General features: G+C 35.2%; 1 protein-coding gene across 1 annotated transcript; it reads left to right on the top strand.

Annotated features, from left to right (window-relative positions):
* The first annotated feature begins 5,248 nt into the window (after positions 1–5,248).
* Positions 5,249–20,315, top strand: LOC137398657 (4-galactosyl-N-acetylglucosaminide 3-alpha-L-fucosyltransferase FUT5-like). The gene is made up of 2 exons (XM_068084843.1): positions 5,249–5,358; positions 18,553–20,315. The coding sequence occupies exon 2, from the start codon at positions 18,558–18,560 to the stop codon at positions 19,887–19,889; it is 1,332 nt and encodes a 443-aa protein (XP_067940944.1). The 5' UTR covers positions 5,249–5,358; positions 18,553–18,557; the 3' UTR covers positions 19,890–20,315.
* The last annotated feature ends 1,042 nt before the right edge of the window (positions 20,316–21,357 follow it).

The raw sequence follows: 21,357 nt of genomic DNA on the forward strand, positions 1-21,357 counted from the left end.
CAAGTTCATTAGAAATTGGCAACTCTTGTTGACTGACGAATGGTATACTGACAGTTTCACTGCACGTCGTTGATTAAACACATATGACAGTAACATTCTTGCAAAAACTCCAAAAACATGAAACATGCCCTTCACGAAGTGTAGTGTATATGTTTTTTCTTATAGACTTACTTATAGCAGGATTTATAGGCTAGATAATCTCTTACCCATTTTTAGTAACTAAAAAGAACTGTTTTATGTTGATCTTCTGGTTTCTACAAAATATCTCACAAAAGCGAAATTAAATTACACTATTATATATTCATATAGAGTTCTGGCAATTTTTTAATCATTTCATAATTTTCTGGAGTTTGCGCACGAAGTATGATAGTCATCAATGCCATGAAACACATGACTTTTCAGTCGATTGGAATTTAATGCATGCTCAATCGATCTATATATAAAATTGTTTCCTCATCCCGGATACCCCGTATGAGTGGTAAATTCTGCTCTAACTCAGGTCTCCTACCAGAGACCTGGGAGTTTGAGCACTCGCCTCAAGATCTTAGCTGTTCCCAATAGGGCACTTGTCTGCAACTCACCTGAGTTGATTGCTGTTGGTATTTGGGCAAGCCACATTTTATGCGCCGGTGTTATTGCGCCCAGTGCCCCAATGACTACTGGGATTACAGTTGTTCTTACATTCCAGCATTTTTTAATTTCTTCTCCAAGAGGGAGATATTTCTCTACCTTTTCTTTTTCTTTGCTGGCTATATTGTGGTCATTGGGTACTGCTATATCTATTATAGTAGCCCTCTTGTTCTCCTTATCTATCACCACTATATCTGGTTGGTTTGCTAGGACATTCTTGTCAGTTCGGATGTAGAAGTCCCAGAGGATCTTAGCCCGGTCATTTTCATTGACCTTACCAGGAGCTTCCCACCAGTGTTGTGGTTTATTAAAGCCATACTCATCACATAGTCTTCTATACACAACACCTGCGACATGATTATGCCGCTCAACAAGACAAACTAACACTGAGATATATATATATATATATATATATATCTCAGTGTTAGTTTGTCTTTTCACTTTCATCCCAATGTCCAGTTATAGCGATTAAAGTTTTGCGATGAAAAATTTGTATTGCGCTGGATTTGATCTCAGAACATCCTGATCCAGACGCGGCTAACTAAACCATTAGACTAAGTGTTCTACTTAACTTTCTAATTAATAATAGTCAAATATTTACCTAAAATACTTTCATTTAAGGTTAATAACTAGCACAGCTGATCATTACGCAACGAAATATTTTAGTCACTTCCACTTCTGTTGATTGTATCACACGTGTACAGATTACTCATGTAATTGCATAATAGTTTTTATTAGCATTCCAGTCAAATGTTTGGTTTTCCATGTGCCTAGTGCTAACTGACAGTTCAGGATGTTTTTGGACCTGGCCTCACAATTGCAACAGTGAGACTACAAGCCAAGTTTTTGTTTGAAACGTTGACTCTTTCTTAGCTTACAGTTGTTTGTTATGACAACCTGTAGCTCAGTCACCGCATCGCTTTTTGTTATCTAGTTTTCATGGACACCCTTGATAAAGCTACTAATAGAGGGTCGATAGAAACTATGGGTTGGTCATTAAGGTCCTGGTCTTTTTTGTTTATTGCCTTCTGTATAGTAGTTTTTAAGAGTCATGCAACACTGCAATCCTGTTATCACCAAATTCATACAATGGACGATAACAAGCGTTTTACACGCGCAATTTTATATCGACATATCCAAACATGTTTGAAACAGCGACATCAATTTGTTACATAGCCACAATGAATAAGCAGAGGCAGCCTGATCGATCCATTGCATTGATAACCTAGCAACAAAAGCGTAAAACTTTACTATAAAAGATAAATGTTTATGAAATGAATATCTATTGCACTTGATATAAATTTGTCACCATGTCGTGCCCAGTCAAATTTTTTTCTGAATAGTTTAAACCATGTTCCCATTTCTAAAGATAAATATTCAGCTGGGTTTTCAAAACTTTATTGAGCTTGGAAACTTATTATTTAAGGAGTTTTCCTCTCTACTACATGGATATCTCCAATGTATTAGTAAATTATATTTTATTCTGTAATACTTTCATCAAACTCGATAAACATACATGTTACTCATTGCATAGTGCGGCGATGTGTTTGAGTTTTGAGTAGATATATAGATAAATAGATATCTGCATGTATGCGCGTTCGTTTGTTTTACAAATTGAGGATAAATAAAACTCACTACAGTAGGCGCTCCTACAACGTAAATAATCCTTTCCAGGAACTTTGGTGTTATAGAGAATTTACATTATAAGAACAGTAAAATGCATGCAGATTGCCTAATCGGTTCCAAGATATTTCCACACTCACTCCTTAGGGCATACAAAAAGGAAAAACTTGACTTAATTCTTTTAATTTGAAGGCTGTACAGCAACTGCAGTATTATTGGCTTGCATCAACTTTTCTCCTTTTTATGATCAATCTCAATGGTTTTATACACCATGATTATTGGTTATTATTGATTATTGATATTGGTTTAATAGACCATGATTGCAGTAATTTTACAAGTTGATGTGAACTGCACATTTTCGGCATTCATTTACAACAGTTTGCTTTTTTCTTAACAGCAAAGTCTATTCTACAAAATAAACCTAATAACAAATATTTTGTACATCTACAATAAGGCAAAACAACAAAATCTTTGACTATAAAAAGCGGTTCTACTTGTTTGCCGTTTATCTGTATTTAGGAGTCAAGGTTAGGCTAAAAGATAACTTTCGATGATACTCCAACCTGTGACATTCAGATTGGTAGACTGACGCTGTAACACTTGCACCAATTGATCGCCTTCAAGTCTTTATTGACAATTGCGCAGTTATTCTATTCTCTGTTTTGTCGACACATTTGACGATCTATTGCGATGAACTAGAATGTCGCGAAAGTTATATACATATATAATAGATATAACGCTATACGCGCGTCGTTTTCTTTCCGCAACTGCAGCAAGATAAATTAACATTGAAATTGATTTTGAAAACTCACCCGACTTGACACTTTATGTTATTTGGAATTTACGTTACGTTATATGGAATTTTTTCGTAATAAGAAGCCAAAACTTTACTTTCTCACACATTTTTACGTTATAGGAAGTACAGTCAAATATGGATAACTCGAACTTCACGAGACCGAGCGAAAGTGTTTGAGTTATCAGAGCGTTCAAGTTATCAGAGCACTGTCACAAGTCTATGTATTTATTTATTCATTAGTAGATACATGCACATATACAAACTATAATATAAATCAAAAGCATAAATGGCTTGTTTCAAATTAAATGCTTTTAATGTAAAGTTTAAAACTTTTTTATCAAAAAGTATAGAGATTTTTCTATCACTTGAGATTGGTTTGTTGTTTGAGGTGATGTTATTGCCAGGACCTTTTTTTAGATTAAAGTTGGCAAAACTCGATCGTTGTTGAAATGCTCAGAAGAAAATACATCTTTTTCTTTTGAGCGTTTGAACCAAGATCAATTTTGCCGATTTTTCTTGAAGTTTATGCGAAGGTTACCTCACTTTCCCTTGCTTCCGAAAGGCCATCGCTAAGCGAATGTTTGGTCGAATCAAATTTCACCAAACCTTTAGAAAGGTCGTTGACAAAAATATTTTGCCGATGGTAGTAATAACGACGCCTATGAATTACGAAAAGTTGAGGTTTTTCTCTATGGCTTGGAATAAAGTGATGTTTTAAAGCGATAACAACCGTCTCGGTAGCCGTTGGGCAAAAACTGTTCGAGTTAACAGAGTTGAGGTCAAGCTATCTATAGCAATTTATCATTACGTGGGAACGGACCGAAGAAACCGTTCGAGTTAATCATGTGTTCGAGCTATCCATGTTTGACTGTATACCTCTTAAGGCCGTCTACTGTATATATAGCTGAGAACCTGGGATTTGTTTGATTCAATAGAATTATCTCCATTTATAATTGTAAATCTTAAAGTTTGTGGGTAGGTACGTGTGTCTTTCGGTTGGTCCAGCTGTAGTTATTAAAATTTATGAATGAAATATCCGTTCCATGCTGGATTTGATCTCAGAATCTCCTGTTCACCAGGCAAATATTTTATCAATTAAACTATGCGAGATGCGTTAAATTCTGAGGCAATATGAGCCTATTTGTCAGTTAAAATAGGCATAGCATTCTGTGTCAGGCAGCGTGACTAAAGCTTGCTCTCATGGCTCATATCCGTAAGTTTAGCATTACGGGTAGTAGCATCCTCAAATTAGTCTTTGACAATGTGCCAGGCTAATGGCAAGTGGCCGGCAACTACATGACCCGTAACTGTTTATAAGCTGTTTTTAATACCCGCGCAACGCCAAGCATTTGACTAGTGTGTTTATAAACATGTATAAATATTTATACCATGTGTTTATAATTGTTCCAAGTCACCACCTACCCTCACAAAGTAACAAATACTTATTTAGTAATTATGACCTGGAATAAAATGCAACATTATTATGGACGGTACTTTGTGGAGTTCTTACCTTCGAGATATGGTAGCAGCTGGTGTGGGAGAGACTTGCCAGCTATATGTCCGGTACGCTACACTTTTGTGATGCTAACATAGCGTGAACCTTAAATTTAATTTAAACTAATTTATTTTACTAAAGCCACACTTGAAAATAAGTTTAAATTTAATTTTTAAATTTAAATCTAAACTTTACTAATTTTGTCTTTGTTTTCACGTTTTTTATTATCTTTTTCCTGATTGGCTAATTCTGCCTCACTTTCACCTTTACTTTTGGCAGGCCCTTATTAAACACTTTTCAAGCTGATTCGACGAGAAAGACCTTCTCTCAGCCACCTAGCGGCTGCACCAAAAACCATCTCGTTCGCTCATATCTCAAATTTGTCCTGTAACTGAAGTCTAAAGTTTGCTTGGAATTTTCCTCGTATCTCAAACTTCTCGGATTTTGCGACACTCGTATGTCCAAGTGTGACTGTATGCTGTGCAAACTAACTTTGTTAAGATAATGTGGCATTCATAACAAAACAGGTATGCAGCTACAAAGAGTACTAAGAATAGCTTACTATAATGGGCTGTATGTATGAGCCAAGCTATTGGCTGACTCACAATGTGTGTATTCATTTATTGATTCTCAAGAATGGCTGTAAGTAGAGACTCTGAATGTAGCGCACCAGCTTGTATGCAGTTATCAGTAGACCTACTATCAGCTCAGCATTAGAAGGCGTGTGTGTCATTCAAGAGGAACGAAATTGGCAGACATTCCCGTAACGTATCACTAGTATACGGATTGTTTATCTTATAGGGAACTAGTCGAGGTAAGTAGCAGTTAGTCATTCTTCTTTGTGAATTTTGTGTCTGTTTCCATTACATTCTCTCCTGTGGTCAACTTGGTTAGCTACTGGTTGATGATGTGTGGAAGTTTTTAGTCTCAAATATGTTATAGATTAATATATAATATAATTAATAATATATGTTATAGTTCAATAAAAATAACTTGAAAATGTGTATGAAACGCGCAAAAAACATTAGGAGTATAACACTTTGAGTATCACACATTCTGAATACATGATGTCTCTCATGATTCGTGTTCAACAAAACATAAACATTTGATAGAACCTGTGACACAGTGTCGCTAACATTGGTCAAACCTGTGACACAGTGTCACTCACATTGGTCGAACCTGTGACACAGTGTCGCTCACATTGGTAGAACCTGTGACACAGTGTCTCTCACATCAGAAGAAGAAATAGTTTCTCAGTAGACACAACCAAACACCACATAAAGCCACCCTACGAGCAGATGTTTCCATAGGGAGTTATAGTGAAGCGATAGTTATGCTATGCATATGGTTTTCTGTTGTTTTTTATGCATAGCATATGAAACAAGAGAAAACCAAGACTTATGCTTACTTACAAATGCGATGCCGTTGGTGGCTAAAGCTGTTTTCATAGCTCAAAGATAACGCATCCCACGGGTGTTTCGTTTCCAAACAGAAACACTGAATCATGACAGAATGATAACGAGACAGCTGTTTACATGATAAAATTTCTCGCCATATGGGAGTTTGTCTCTACTCTATCATTATATAGACACTTAGACAAAGAAGATGATAAAATTTTATAAACTTTAGAAAAGTTTATAAAGTTTATAACATTGATTTGACTCACAATAAAAAGGCTGTTTCTAAGAGTTGGGTTGATGTGGACTATTAGGACAGACAGACAGACATTAAGCATGGGCCTACACACTTATGACACGGATCCATTTAGATGCAGTTGTGACTATCGTGTGAGCTTAAGCGTATCTTGGTCTCCCGTGTTTTTAATTACAATTATCTTGCGTCGCTCCATTGTACTTAGTAATGCTTTGAATTTCAGTTAATAGAATCTCTCGATAACACAGTTAAATTAGCAAGTAGTTTGTGGTTAACTATGGGATATGTAAACCGGTTTTGTCTTGAAAAGCATTTACTGCCATTTTAAAAATTGAGCGTTTCATTTTTTCAACCCTGATATCATTACCAGCAGTACAACTTCTGGTCGCCTCGCTGTTGTTGTATTTTTCTACAAAGCTCATTTGATCACAAGAAATGTTTTATCAGGATCAGGTGTATTCTGATACATATGTATCAGGATACATATGTATCAGGATACATATATATCGGGATACATATGTATAAGGATACATATGCATCAGAATACATATGCATCGGGATACATATGTATCGGGATACATATGTATCGGGATACATATGTATCGGGATACATATGTATCGGGATACATATGTATCCTAGGATACATATGTGTACGTTTTATCTATTATATATGTATATAATAGATATAAACTATCCTTGTGCCAGATTTTTCATCTTTTACAAATATCATTCTAGCTATCTTGAGAGAGATTTTCAAAACTTTAAACCAATATATATTATATATGTATACAATAGATATAACGCTGTACTTCCTTCTACATATTCTACACATTCTATGTATCAGGATGCATATGTACTTCCTTTTACAGTCATGGCTGAAAGTGTTAACACCCCGGCCTTTGTTGCCTAGTCCATTTAGCAAAGTTTGGACTAACTTTGAATAGACTTTACTTACTGCATAATCTATTGAAGCAATGCATAGCATAGTGCACATCATTTGAAAACTGAGATTCAAATCTTTCTAATGATATTAAAACTTTTAACAATAAAACCATTTTTACTGAGGAATTGGCCTCAGAGATTGACTCACACAGAGATTGAATGTCACACAAATATTTTTCCAGTTTTACATCCCCGTAGAGACTGCTGGGATAGTCTTTGTTTTAGATAAATGTTTTCAAAGGATAGAAAACCTTCTGAGGAATCATATGAAATGTATATTGTTTGGTCGAGTAGCACAGAGTGGGGGTAAAAGAGCAAAGGCCTAATTGATCACAAAATGATGAGGAGTGTTGATTCTTTTGGCTTGACTATAAATGTACTAGATTTTTCATCTTTTACAAATATTATCCTAGCTATTTTGAGAGAGATTTTCAAAACTTTAAACCAAATGGGATTATTATTGGCTTTGTTTTAGTTTGGTTATTTCATTTGCTTTGTGCTTGAGGCTGTTATTTCTATGAGGATTAGAGAGGATAAACTCTCTAGGTGGATTATCTCCAAATTCATCATCCGACTTGAAAAGTTGGTTTTAGCTTTTATTAGTATTTTTTTATTTCATGGAGTCTCATAAAATACTAGTCGTTGTAAATCATGATGTATACAACATTTATATGTCTATGGGTGTTCCTTTGGGTTTATATAGCACCCTAGTTAATGAAGCTATGAATATCATCGTTAGAGATGAACTTACACAAAATGTTAGTAGATTTTATTAGAAAGTATGTGGATCTTTCTATCATTGTTGTTTTGATTTGTCAAAATGAATACCTGTATAAATACTTCTATGCGACACACAGACTCCAACTACTAACCAGTTTGTAAGATAAACTTACACAGAATGTTAGTAGAGTTTATTAGAAAGTATCAATATTTTTCTATCATTTGCGATTATTTTTGATGGTTGAGGTGATCTGATTGCCAGGATGTTTCAAGATTAAAATTAACAAAACTTTCTCATGGTTAAAAGGCTCAGATTAGGCAAAAGTGTGATTATGACTTATATAGTTAAAAAGAAGTCAGCAGATTAGAGGCGTGTAATGCCGCAACTTGAACGGAATAGCCGATGTCAATAACGAGGGAGGCAGGCAACCGAGCAACTAGTGATGTCATTTCGGCACATGTTTTTTTTCTGAGTGTTTTAAACCTGATAAAGTTCCATCGATTTTAATCTTGAAGCATTCTTGCACTCAGATCGCCTCAAACATCAAAAACAATCACAAATAATAGAAAAATACCCAATACTTTCTGATAAATTCTACTTAAATTTTGTGAAAGTTTGTTGTTAAAAGATGGTGTTATTTTAAGAGTTTGTTTAAAGTCACCAAAAATGTCCATCTACTAAATATTGTCAAACAACCTGAAGCTTGCAGTAAAAACTTGTGCTCCAATTTTAATGTACATGCTGAGACATATGTTGGTGTGTATGTTAACATGTCCTAAAATATGTTAACATGTCATAAAATATGTTAGAATGAATAAGCGAGTGTCTCACCATGGTTGCAAGTTGTTTTTTTATCTTCTACTCTGGTGGGTGGCGTACTAATCACAAAACAGGATAACTAGTAAACATGAATGAACTTTGTATAGGATCGGGCTTATCCTTATTTTGGTATTTGCACAAGCTGACTCAGCTAAATTCCTGTTTGCAAATGCTATTTACTTTTTATTTGTTAGTTTAAACAATCGGCTTTAATGTCTTTCGCTTACCAATGACATTGTATGGACAAACCTTTATATATAAAATGTGATATATTTTGCCCAGAATTCATAGTTTATAGGTCACATTTTACTAGAGCATGACTTTACTACCATCAACTTGGTTCAACATAGGCTATCATACAAGAATTACCAATCACCGCGAAACCACTATTTGATTGCCACCCTCTATTTTAATGCCATCTCTAATAGAATGCCATCTCTAATAGAATGCCACCTCTAATAGAATGCCACCTCTAATAGAATGCCATTACAGGAGAAGGGTTAAAAATACAGCATTGTGGCACTCAAATAAATGATTTATGGTAAAGGATATACAGTACACCCCGGGTTACGACGTCTCTGTTTTACTGCTGTCCCTACTTTCGGCTGCCCTGTTCTATAGAAATGTTATACAGTAAATGCTTTTATGGCTATACCACTCCAGGACATTTTAGATTTACATCGTGTAACTTTGGGTAGTACGCATGACAAATACTTAGAAACTATTTATAGTATAACTAAATGAATGCTCGGCATTACATGGGTAAAAGAAATTTTGCACAAAAAATTTTTTTTTAATTGGCATATTCATTTGTTCAAGATTAAAAACTGCTTATAAACAGTGGCAGGTAACGTAGCTGTCATTGGCTATGTTTCTTTACTCAAAAAATTTGAGCAACTTACTTGAGCAACCTAAATCTTTACTATAATAAGTGCCATGCTTGTAATTATGCTTATAATCATTACGTTTCGAGTAGTGATCTCTTATGCAATCATGATCTTCAAGCATGCTAGTAGTAACCAATAGTATTTTTGCAAGCACATTCAGCGTGTGTATTTTAACTGATGTAATAAGTATATGCACAATTATTCTATAGTATGACATAGTAGGCCAAGCGTGTAGTGGATAGACACGTCTGTCTGTAGAACTGGGGTTCCAAGTTCAATCCAGTTGAATTCTAGTTCAATTTCAGTTCAATTCCAGTTCAATTCTAGTACAATTCTAGTACTAGAAATTCCCCTGTCATACAGCCCACGACCAAAGTGATATTGGACAAAAAAAGGGTACTGATGGTTGAGAAATGCAATATTAGCAGTCAAATGGCACTGCAGTGCAATAGGATAACTGCAATGGTAGCTGTAATGTACTGGGTGTGAGTGTTATTATGTACAACAAACATCAATAATGAAAGGAAAAGATTATATGTTTATATCTCTTTCTCTCTCTGCAATAGGAGAAATGCAATATTAGAAGTAAAATGCACTGATATTATTATAATAACCAATATTATTAATATAGTAATACAGTAATAATAGAAAACCAATGCACAATTTTGTTTACATTTCAAAACGTCATAGCTAACAATATCAAGAAATTGTGATATTTATATAGATTTTTTTAAAATCTATTTAAAAAGTGTTTGGTAATGACAAACAGCAATAATGAAAGGAAAATATTATATGTTTATATCTCTCCCCCAGCAGTAAGAGAAATGCAATATTGGCCAATATTAGAAGTAAAATGCACTGATATTATTAGAATAACCAATATTATTAATATAGTAATACAGTAATAATTGAAAACCAATGCACAATTTTGTTTACATTTCAAAACGTCATAGCTAACAATATCAAGAAATTGTGATATTTATATAGATTTTTAGAAAATCTATTTAACAAAACTATTTACAAAAAATATTAGCAGTAACATATTACCCATCATCGATGTTGTTAGTGTGACTATTACACTTCAATAGTCATCCAAACTTATAATTAAATATTGTAATAATCTCATAAGAATCGTTAGAAAAAAATATCATCGTCATTTCCTTTACTTTCACTGCTTTGGACATCAGTTAGAATACTAAAGTACTCAAAAGTTTCCAAAATGTCAGTTACTTTGAAATCGGCAAAAAAGAAACAATTTCTGTACTATTACGTTAATTACAGAAACCTTCGACAATGCTATAGACTGGTGGAATGTGCACGTTATTTTTTCGTGAAATGCGCATGACTATGTTCATGCGCATGTTCTATTAAATGCGCATGTTCTATTCTCTGTCGCTCAGCGTTTCGTTTGCCAGTCTTAACTTTTGTTAAACCAAGCTTGTCAATCGTTTTGTGACGATTTTCGGCCAAATTAATTTGTCTATTTGTGTATAATCCGATCAGATGGGTAAGTTTTAAGAGACTGTCGACAATTTGCAAAGACTTGGTAATATATCTAAATAGGCTTATGTGTTGTGTATCGTTATTATACTTTAACAACTCTACAAAACGATGGTTAAATTTGTTGATGAGATTTTGAAACAAGGGTTTGCGACGTTGTTGATGAATAACTTTCGTAAGTTTTTTTCCATTTAAAGGAGAAAAAGACTGATTTGAAAAATCTATTAGAGCGTTATGTGTGCCTTTCCCATTTTGAAACCCATATTGATGTTTGGTTATTATGCTGTGTGTTTCCAAATGATTTTGCACCTAGCTTTCATAACTTTCTCAAAAACTTTTGAAAAAACTGGTAGAATTGATATAGGTCTATAATTGCTAGACACCATTTCTGATCATTTTTAACAACGTTAGTGCCTTTGCAATTTTCATGTTAGTAGGAACAGTGCCAGTGTTAATTGCCATGTTTATTATATAGGTTAAGGGTAATGTAAGGTAGGGTGCACACATTTTAACAAGCTTAGCGGGATTCCAATCCAATCCTGCAGCTTTCTTTTCATTTAGACCAGTTAAAGTATTATTAACAACACTTGACATGACATAATGACATAATGTCCGCATGTCTACATGACATAATTTAAATTCCGGGAAGCTTTTAGACCTAATTGAATGTAAGTCGAGTTGGCTTTCAGGAAAAGCTTTAGCAAGCTGAGGTCCTATCTGGGTAATGTAATTGTTAAATATATTTGCTATCTGTAGTTGGTTTGTTATAATTTCATCATTAGAAAAATTTTATTTCGAAAAATTTTTGTAACAGCTGAACTGATTCAAAAGTTATGCGAAGCAACAGTCTCTGTTTTTGACAATAACTTAAGGAGACTTGAGGAGACTTGAGGAGCAACAGACAGGATTATAAGGCCAACTTGTGAGATTAAGTAAGACAGAAGCTAGTTTATAGGAAAATTCTTCAAATTTCCAAACTTGACTTAATAATTTAATTTATCAAATTAACATTTGTAAATGACTGTACAGCCTAAAAACATGAAAATATTTATAAAGATCTAAGGCTACGGCTGGTGCCAACTCATCGGCACCCATGCACTTCTTCGTTGTGAACAGGCTCTAACCAACTCAATTATTCACTATGTTGCTATGACGCGCACGACGCGCAAATTTGAGCAAATCCACAAGTTAACGGCATCATGGAAACAGCATAAATCCACAAGCTAAGGGACCTTTGCGCTCCACACAACTTCATTGAATCCATCATGCTTGCTAATAATGGAAACAGCACTTGCGAATGATACGCGTTAAGTACCCCACCAGCTATTCAAATTTAAACATTTTTAACACTTTCCTTCGTCCTTTCTCGATCGAGTTTCATGTGTTTGCATCACTAATACGAACTTCGCTAACTTCGTCGCGAATTATTAACTTATAGCGTACAATTCCTTACCTTTTTTCAACAAGGCGCCGGAGTCAATCCGCACCATGCAAATGTTCATAGAAACACTTAAGTGTACAACGAGTCGTGCACATCATGGAAGCATAGCGATAGTGTACCATAACCATGTTTGAGTGTAAACCAACTCGGTGATCATGTACCATTGTGTATCACAATCATTTCAAAACTGTACCATATTTCCCCTAATTTGTAAGGAATATGTATTGTTTCACTCTATTGTATACTGTATCTCTCCGCATTGCCTCCTCACGGAGTCGGGTGTCTGCTCGATACTTGTTAGTTCGTGAGTGGCTGTTTCGTAAAATTTATGATTTGCGAATTTTTGGAGACACTGAAGTCTCCATCTGAGTTGGAATTACGTCGCTTTTATCTGAGCTCTTCACCGTACTCAAACTTTCAGACAAAATGTCTGTGCGTCCCTGATGGTTTTTGGTCCTACATTAACACTATCCTCTGCACTACTGGTACTCCCAGGTGTTGAGGTCGAAAAAAAACCATTTGAGATAATATTTGAAATTCTCTTTTTGGTCTTTGCCTTTCTTATCCCTTTTGCCATCATATTTTCTAAATGTGAGCTGCTTTGTAAGTATGTGATATTTCATCCAGGTAACACTCAAGCCTTCTAACATGATGATTTAATTATTTGGTGGCAGTTTTGAAGGAGGACGATTGACGTATGAATGATATAATTATTTAATAATATATTTCACACCTGACGATTTTCAGAATGAGCGATACTGGAGCAAATACGCACAGAATTTCTAGTCTTATGATAAGCTCTAACTATCACGAACACAAAACAGTTTCTTTGCAGTTGAAATATACAAAAAATATTTAAAAAAATTTAAAAGTTCTTTTTAAATAATAATGATATTGCGATATATTGCAAATTCCCTATATATAGATGGTTTGCCATATATAGAGATTCGATTTTTCAAATTTGCAATACTTAATCGCACCAGTCTAAGGATTTTTGGAAATCACTTGACCTCTTCTGTTTAGGAAATAGTCACATACCAACAAGCAAACAAAATCTGAAAGCAACCTTATCATCAAAAATTCGAAAAAGTTCCCTTTGACAAGTGACACTAGATAAAGTAGTCTTTAATCTTAAGTGTTGTTATATTGTTTGTATGTGTTCTATCATTATGTAATCAGTGAATTCCTTAGATTTTTAAGCACGTAACGAGATTTTATACCGTAACGAGTATTTACAATCTGCATCTGCTGGTGTCACTTGGCGATAGTTCATCATTGAGATCAATACTTGCTCCAGAGGGCAGTTCACTCTCGTATATTGTCAGGCGGTGCTAAATTATTAAATTAAAGGGTAAATATTATTAAAGGGTAAATATGGGTTCTTTTCTATAACTGTCATCCTGTTAAATGTATTTTATCAAGGACAGCTCAATGTCAACAAATAAGTCCAATTGGTAATCAACTATTCATAAATAGCAATAGTGATTGACAACTGGCAATTGACAACTGGCAATTGACAAATTGCCAGTTGTCAATGTCAAATGTCAACAAATAAGTCTAATTATCATTAATTTTAATAATTATTATTAATAATCTAATAAATCTAGACTAGGAACAATTAATAGCTCATTGAATGGCAACTGGCATCTCACAGCTTTTCACAATTATTTGTCAACTTGTAGCAGGTGCCATACAAATGGTATTTTGCATATGACAACTGACGTTTATTCATTCACTAGCTGTGCCACCCGGCGTTGCCCGTGTAATAGAAAAGTATTTGGACAGAAAACTGATTTGTATTTAACATATAACAACATTTGCCATTCTAACTTTCAAACTACATATCGTGAGAAAAGTTTTTTGTCTTATAAACAATGAGAAGTAGTGAGAGTTTTGCTATTAGGGCCATTAGGCAGTTTAATAATGTGAGCGAACAGCTTCTTGTGACGTTATGCTATGACCCGCGTCATACGTAAAGCAGTTAGGTATATCTCTGATATAATGCCTTATATCGGATGGCAAGCAACTTTGATTTCCATAGTCCAGTGGGCTAGATGTAAGACCTGTGAACGGTTTGGTGTGAGATCGAATCCTCATCGGTACGTACAATTTATTTCAAGATTTTAAACCATAACTGTCATGAACAACTTGTATGGTGTTTACTAGGTAAATCAGACACGCTGATTCCGATTTTGTACTCGAAATAAAGATTAGTCCACTCACCTTCAAAGTCATTTAGGCTTTTTTTAAAGCATTTCAATATCCGTTTCGAAAACAACACTATCGGCATTACAAGCTCCGCCCATAAATATGTGACGAAACCTAGCTTTTTCAGGAATGGAAGTTAGGAATGTTTAGTCCGATTTAGAATAATAGAGATGGGTGTCTTAAAACCCATAATTATCTAAATCCAGCCTGTAAAATAATTTCAGTTTTTTATGAAAGGGATATAAACTATTTAAAATTGCTCGTAGCTTGTTACATGACGTTTAAATGGGCTGGACGCCGAGAAAAATGAGCTCAAAAAGCGCGGTTTTATCACAAGCCAGCGTTGTTATCGCGCTTTTTAAATATGCAATGCTAAATAGCTTATCTACCTTTCAGAAAAGACTGATATTATTTTTAAGGCTGAAGTTAGATATTAATGGATTTTAAAACACCCATCGCTATTATTCTAGATCAGTCTAAACATCCCTACATAACTTCTGTTCCTAAAAAGCTAGGTTACGTCACGTATTTATGGGCGGAGCTTGTTATCCCGATCATGTTGTTTTCGAGACCGATATTAAAACGCTATAAAAAATCCTTCATTACTCTGAAAGTTAGTGGCCTAATCTTTATTTTGATTACAAAATCGGAATCAGCGTGTATGATTTACCTAGTAAATACGATAAAAGTTGTTTGTAACAGTGATGGTTTAAGATCTATAGCCGGATTCCCGACGAACATAGGACACACGGACTTTGAGAAATATATCCAGTCAAACATGGATAACTCGAACTTCACTGGACCGAGCAAAAGTGTTCGAATTATCAGAGCATTCAAGTTATCAGAGTACTGTCACAAGTCCATGTATTTACTTATTTATTAGTAGATACATGTACATATACAAACTATAATATAAATCAAAAGCACAAATGGCTTGTTTCAAATTAAATGCTTCTAATGTAAAGTTTAAAACGTTTTTATCAAAAAGTATAGAGATTTTTCTATCACTTGAGATTGGTTTGTTGTTTGAGGTGATGTTATTGCCAGGACGTTTTTTTAGATTGACATTGGCAAAACTTGATCGTTGTTGAAATGCTCAAAAGAAAAGACATCTTTTTCTTTTGAGCGTTTTACCCACGATCAATTTTGCCGATTTTTCTTGAAGTTTATGCAACTTCAAGAAAAAGTTACCAAAGAAAAATCCCTTACTTTACCTGGGATTCGTTAAGAGCAACACTCCGAGGCAGTTCAATTAAAAGTTTTACGAGGTTTAACGGTACATTGTATATCACTCACGCTTTTTGAATGGATACTTATTGAATGTACACACGTATTCTGTGTTTAGGTCAAACGATGAATAGTTTTTTTTAGCTAAGACAACGTATACGTTTAATCAAAACAATTTTAAGACGTTTTAAACATTCAACATTCCGACGTTGATTCAACACGGAATCAACGTCGGAAAACTATTCGTCATGGGCTAGCCGGGTCACGCACTCAAGGATTTTCGCCACGCACATACAAAACAACATGCTGTTTTTGTTTTGTATGTGCGTGGCGAAAATCCTTGCGCGCGTGACCCGGCAAGCCCGTGCTATTAATCGTATAGCAGTATAAATCAAATTTGACCAAACCTTTAGAAAAGTCGTTGACAACATTATTTTGCCGATGGTGGTAATAACAACGCTTATGAATTACGAAAAGATGAGGTTTACCTCTATGGCTTTGAATAAAGGGATTTTCTAAAGCGATAACAACCGTTTCTGTAGCCGTTGGGCAAAAAAACAGTTCGAATTAACAGTGTTGAGTTCGAGTTATCTATAGCAATTTATCATTACGTGGGAACGGACCAAAGAAACCGTTCGAATTAACCATGTTTTCGAGCTATCCGTGGCCGAGTTATCCATGTTTGACTGTATATAGATATAGAAGAATCACCTGTTGTAAAAAGCTGTTTGCAAAGCACTTGGATAATGTAAGACCATAAACGCGCGTTACTTTTTCTACCTAGAAAGATACCCTATGTTTATTATTGTCAAATATGTTTGTATGACCACATTCATTAACATGATATGATGTTTTACTACCTTCTCATCTTTACTTCTAAAGTTCTTGGCAATTAACTGGGTTTATAGGGGCGATTAGTGCCTAGCTGTGAGGTTCCCGTATAAACAACAGCTTTGGCTCATGCCAAACTGTTTCATTAAATAGTTATAAAATAGTCAACTAAATTTTTTCAACAATGAACTTGCGCAAAATTTTTGTAGATTTTATCATAAAGTATTGGTAATTTTATATTATTTGTAATCGATTTTTATGTTTGAATTGATCTAACTACCAAGATGTTTCAAGATTAAAATCGACAAAACTTGATAACTCCAAAAATTAAGTTAGTAGTCGTGTCTCCTGTTTGGCTCTCTTATTATGACATCGAATATTGTATTCAAGTTGCATTGTCAACCGTCTCAATTGCCATATATTTTATTTTGTATTATCGTTAGATTAAAACTTCAGTATAGCTTCAGATACATTACTATAGATGTTTTAAATAATTTAAAACTAGATTAATTAAAAATTGGCCCATTTTCCTTCTTCATGCTAAGTAAACATATGTGTACCTGAGGCTGATGAAACGGTATATTTATCACTTATAATAAGTAGCTGCTGACATCATTTTTTAGAAAAGTCTGCGCACATATTTCTCTTCTGAGCATTTTAACCACGATCAAGTTTTAATCTTGAAGCAACTCGTCAGTCAAATCACTTCAGATATCAAACAAACTCTCAAATGATAGAAAAATATGGATACTTTCTGATAAAATATACTAAAACTTGGTGTAAGTTCATCTTCAATGGTCAACACTAAGGAGCTAAGGCTAGACTCAGCTGTATCTAGCCTTAGCTCCACTTTTGTCATCTCAGTAATAATGTTGTAAAATAAAATTAAGGGCTAAATCAAATTTAACTGAGTTTTGAAGTTTTCTATAACAATGCTCTATATTATCATTGTTACTAGTAACATGGCAGCCTAGAAATCATCAGGTGTGCCGATATTGGCGGGTGTTAGGGTGTTAGTCTACCGAACTGAGAGTCGCAAGTTCGAATCCCATTCATTGCAATCTTCTATCTCGACCTCTGACCGCTGCTACGAACATAAAGACAGACAGACTCGACTCTTATTATAGTAGTAGCTGTGCCACCCGGCGTTGCCCGTGTAATAAAAGAGTTTTTGGACAGAAAATTAATTTGTATTTAACATAAAACAACATTTGCCATTCTAACTTTCAAACTACATATCATGAGAAAAGTATTTTGTCTTATAAACAATGAGAAGTAGTGAGAGCTGCTCGCTATTAGCCTGGGCGCTATTAGCCAGAACAGTCTCTCCAGTACAGTGAATAGCTTCTCGTGACGTTACGCTATGACCCACCGTCGTACGCAAAGCCCTTTAGTATTTGCTCTCATATAATGACTTATATTGGCAAGCTAGCAATTCGATTGTTTTAGTTTAGTGAGTAGGGTGTCAGAATGGCTGTTGGCAGGGTCTGAGATTGAATCTTATTCGGTACGAAATCTTCATTTCAAGATTTTAAGATCTATAGCCGGAATGCGTACCAACATATATACACACATACATTGTACGACATACTTTGAGAAATATATATGTAGATATAAGATATATATGTATACATGCGCTGCTTTTGTTTCTGATCTAGCCTCCTTCTAATTATCCTCTTAGCACCATCACACATACCTTTGACTGCTACCTTACTCCATTTTAATCTATTCAAGTTATAAGTTAACACATAATCGTCATGCTTTTTATTTTGTTGTAGACAAAATGGCCAACTTACATGCCATATACCAAAGTTGGAAGATGTTGTTACTACTTCTGTTCGGCGCAGTTTTCTTCACATATTTCTGTTTAGAAAAGCTACCAGCTCGCTCACGTGTACCAGCCTACATCTTGCCGTTTAAAATGCGAGTTAATGTTTACACAGAGCCCGATACCATAGCCTCAGATCCTCCTCTGCCAGCTAAGGTAGTCATACCTTCCCCGGAAGAAACCTTGCCTTTAGTCTCTGATGATAGTAGTACACAATCTTTAGTTAATAGTACCAGTACAAGTAGAAGTAGTAGTACAACAACAACGACTCCAGCCAAACCACTAGTAATTTATGGTGCAACTACACCTTGGGATGGAATGCCATGGCGTAACATATTTAACGTCGAACACTGCAAATACTCAAACTGCGTGACTAAAGGTTCAAATGATTTTAAAGGCATCGAAGAGGCAGCAGTAGTCGTTTTCTCTGAACCTGTATTTATTCGAAATGGATTTCCAAATCTGCCATGGCAAGTTCGTCAAAACCAGTACTGGTTCATGATGACAATTGAATCTGGTGTCTTTGGCTCGCATGTCTTCCCTGCTGATTTCAATGGTCGTTTCAACGGATCTATAACACCTCGGAGAGATGCAACCATTTACAATCCTTATGGAAAAATCGTGAACCGAACTGGTGAGGAACTCAAAAAAACAAATTTTGCTGAAGGCAAAACAAAAGGCGCATTTGCGTACGTCTCCAACTGTTACAACGGTAACTACAACAGACTTGACCTAATGGAAAAATTAGCTCAATATACGGATGTAGAAATATTTAGCGGGTCTTGTAAAGGACAAAAACAATGGCCACACGTTAAGTCAAATGACCTCTGTCCTCGTCTTGCTGCTGGCAGCAATCGTGGGTGCGAAACCGAAAAGCACAAGCACTATCGTTTCTACCTCTCATTCGAAAACTCTCTTTGCTTTGATTATATTACAGAGAAATTCTGGGATAGACTCAGATCATCGAGCTATTTCATTCCTGTTGTTATGGGAGGACTTTCCGTAGAGGATTACGAGAGAGTGGCACCTAAGAATTCATTTATTCATGTGTATAATTTCTCATCAGTAGCAGCTCTTGGAGAACATCTCAATTATCTTATCAACCATGAGGATGCTTATAACAGATACCATGAATGGCGCTATACCTACACAATCAACAGTGAAATTAATTTGTCCGCGTGCAAGGTCTGCGAATTAGCTAACCTCAGGCCAAGTTTACCTGCTATAAACAATATCGCGGAGTGGCGTAACAATGCATCACTCTGCCGGAAGTATGATGTACATTAACCATGGTCATCGCAAGATATGATTGTGGAGACAACTCTTGGTGGGATTTGAGTTAAATCTCTAGTTTCGGCTGCATAAAATTATAATGTGATATGTAGGTTTCACTAGTCTACAATAATTTTTGTTGTTTTTTGGCAAAGTTAGAAAATTATTAAGCTAATGTGGAAGGTGTATACCAATTTATTGTTTTGTTAGGGTTTCTAAGACACTTTATTGGGCACTGTTCAGTCTCACCTCTTTGATGTTGTTTTTTCCATATATAAATACTGATAAGCTGGTTCTTTTTTATATTTAATTTTTGGTTTATTTAATGTTTGGTTGCTAACAAATATTGAAAAAAACAAGTTCAATGTTATTACGTTATGTACTTGTATATGTTTTTATTTCTTGGTTTTATAGCAAATATATTAAAGTATGTGATTTAAACGCATTAGGTAATCACATAGAGCTAATCACATAGGGCTATCTACATAGAATATACCACTCGCATCACGAGCAATAGAATAAATGACGTGAGTTCTGATTACTGTATAAATGATATGTGGTAATAAGCTGACATTTGCTATACCTATTAAAAAATTGCTGACTGTCATGAACTACCTCCTGCTGACTTATGGCACCTTGTAGGACTACTACCTGCTGACTTATGGTACCTTGTAGGACTACCACCTGCTGACTTACGGCACCTTGTAGGAGTACCACCTGCCGACACATTACACCTTGTAGGACTACCACCTGCTGACTTATGGCACCTTGTAGGACTACCACCTGCTGACATGTGACACCTTGTAGGACTACCACCTGATGACTTATGGCACCTTGTAGGACTACCACCTGCTGACTTGTGGCACCTTGTAGGACAACCACCTGCTGACTTAAGGCACTTTGCGGCGGAAATAAGTTAAAATATGCTACTGTAAATTAACCAGTTTTTATATTTCCTTGCAGTTAGGGCATCACCCTACTGCTTGCTCCTTTATAACTAAAACTGTTTCTAATATGAAAATGCTACAGGAAGCTACTGGTATTGGCTGGATTTTACATAAGTGGTTATGCATGTAAACCAAATTATCAGTACATTCCTTGCAGGATAATTGAAAACAGTCACAGGTTTTGAGATGTCTAGAAAGACTTGAATGACTTGCTCAGTGACAAATACATTTTGAGCGGTTATTGAATATATCAAGTCAAAAAGTGACTTTTGCTTTTACTCGGAACAACAACAGCAAAATAGCACACTCATCGAATTGTGGTGGAGTTGTAACACATACAAGGAGAAATAAAATAACCAACATAACGCTTTTAACCATTGCGACAACTATCATTGCACGCATAAAAAGTATACTTTGACGAGCGGCTCAAGCTACTAAAGCAGGTATTGCAGAAGGCAAAAGATGGGCTTCCATTTGAATATACTTCTCATGACCAGCAGCCAGTGAAAACACTTCTAATGATGAAAAAGGATGAT

Source organism: Watersipora subatra, chromosome 6 (genome assembly GCF_963576615.1).
Source record: "Watersipora subatra chromosome 6, tzWatSuba1.1, whole genome shotgun sequence".
Classification (NCBI taxonomy): domain Eukaryota; kingdom Metazoa; phylum Bryozoa; class Gymnolaemata; order Cheilostomatida; family Watersiporidae; genus Watersipora; species Watersipora subatra.

Coding starts and splice junctions, on each gene's coding strand:
- LOC137398657 (XM_068084843.1), top strand. CDS start 18,558: ATGGCCAACTTACATGCCATATACCAAAGTTGGAAGATGTTGTTACTA.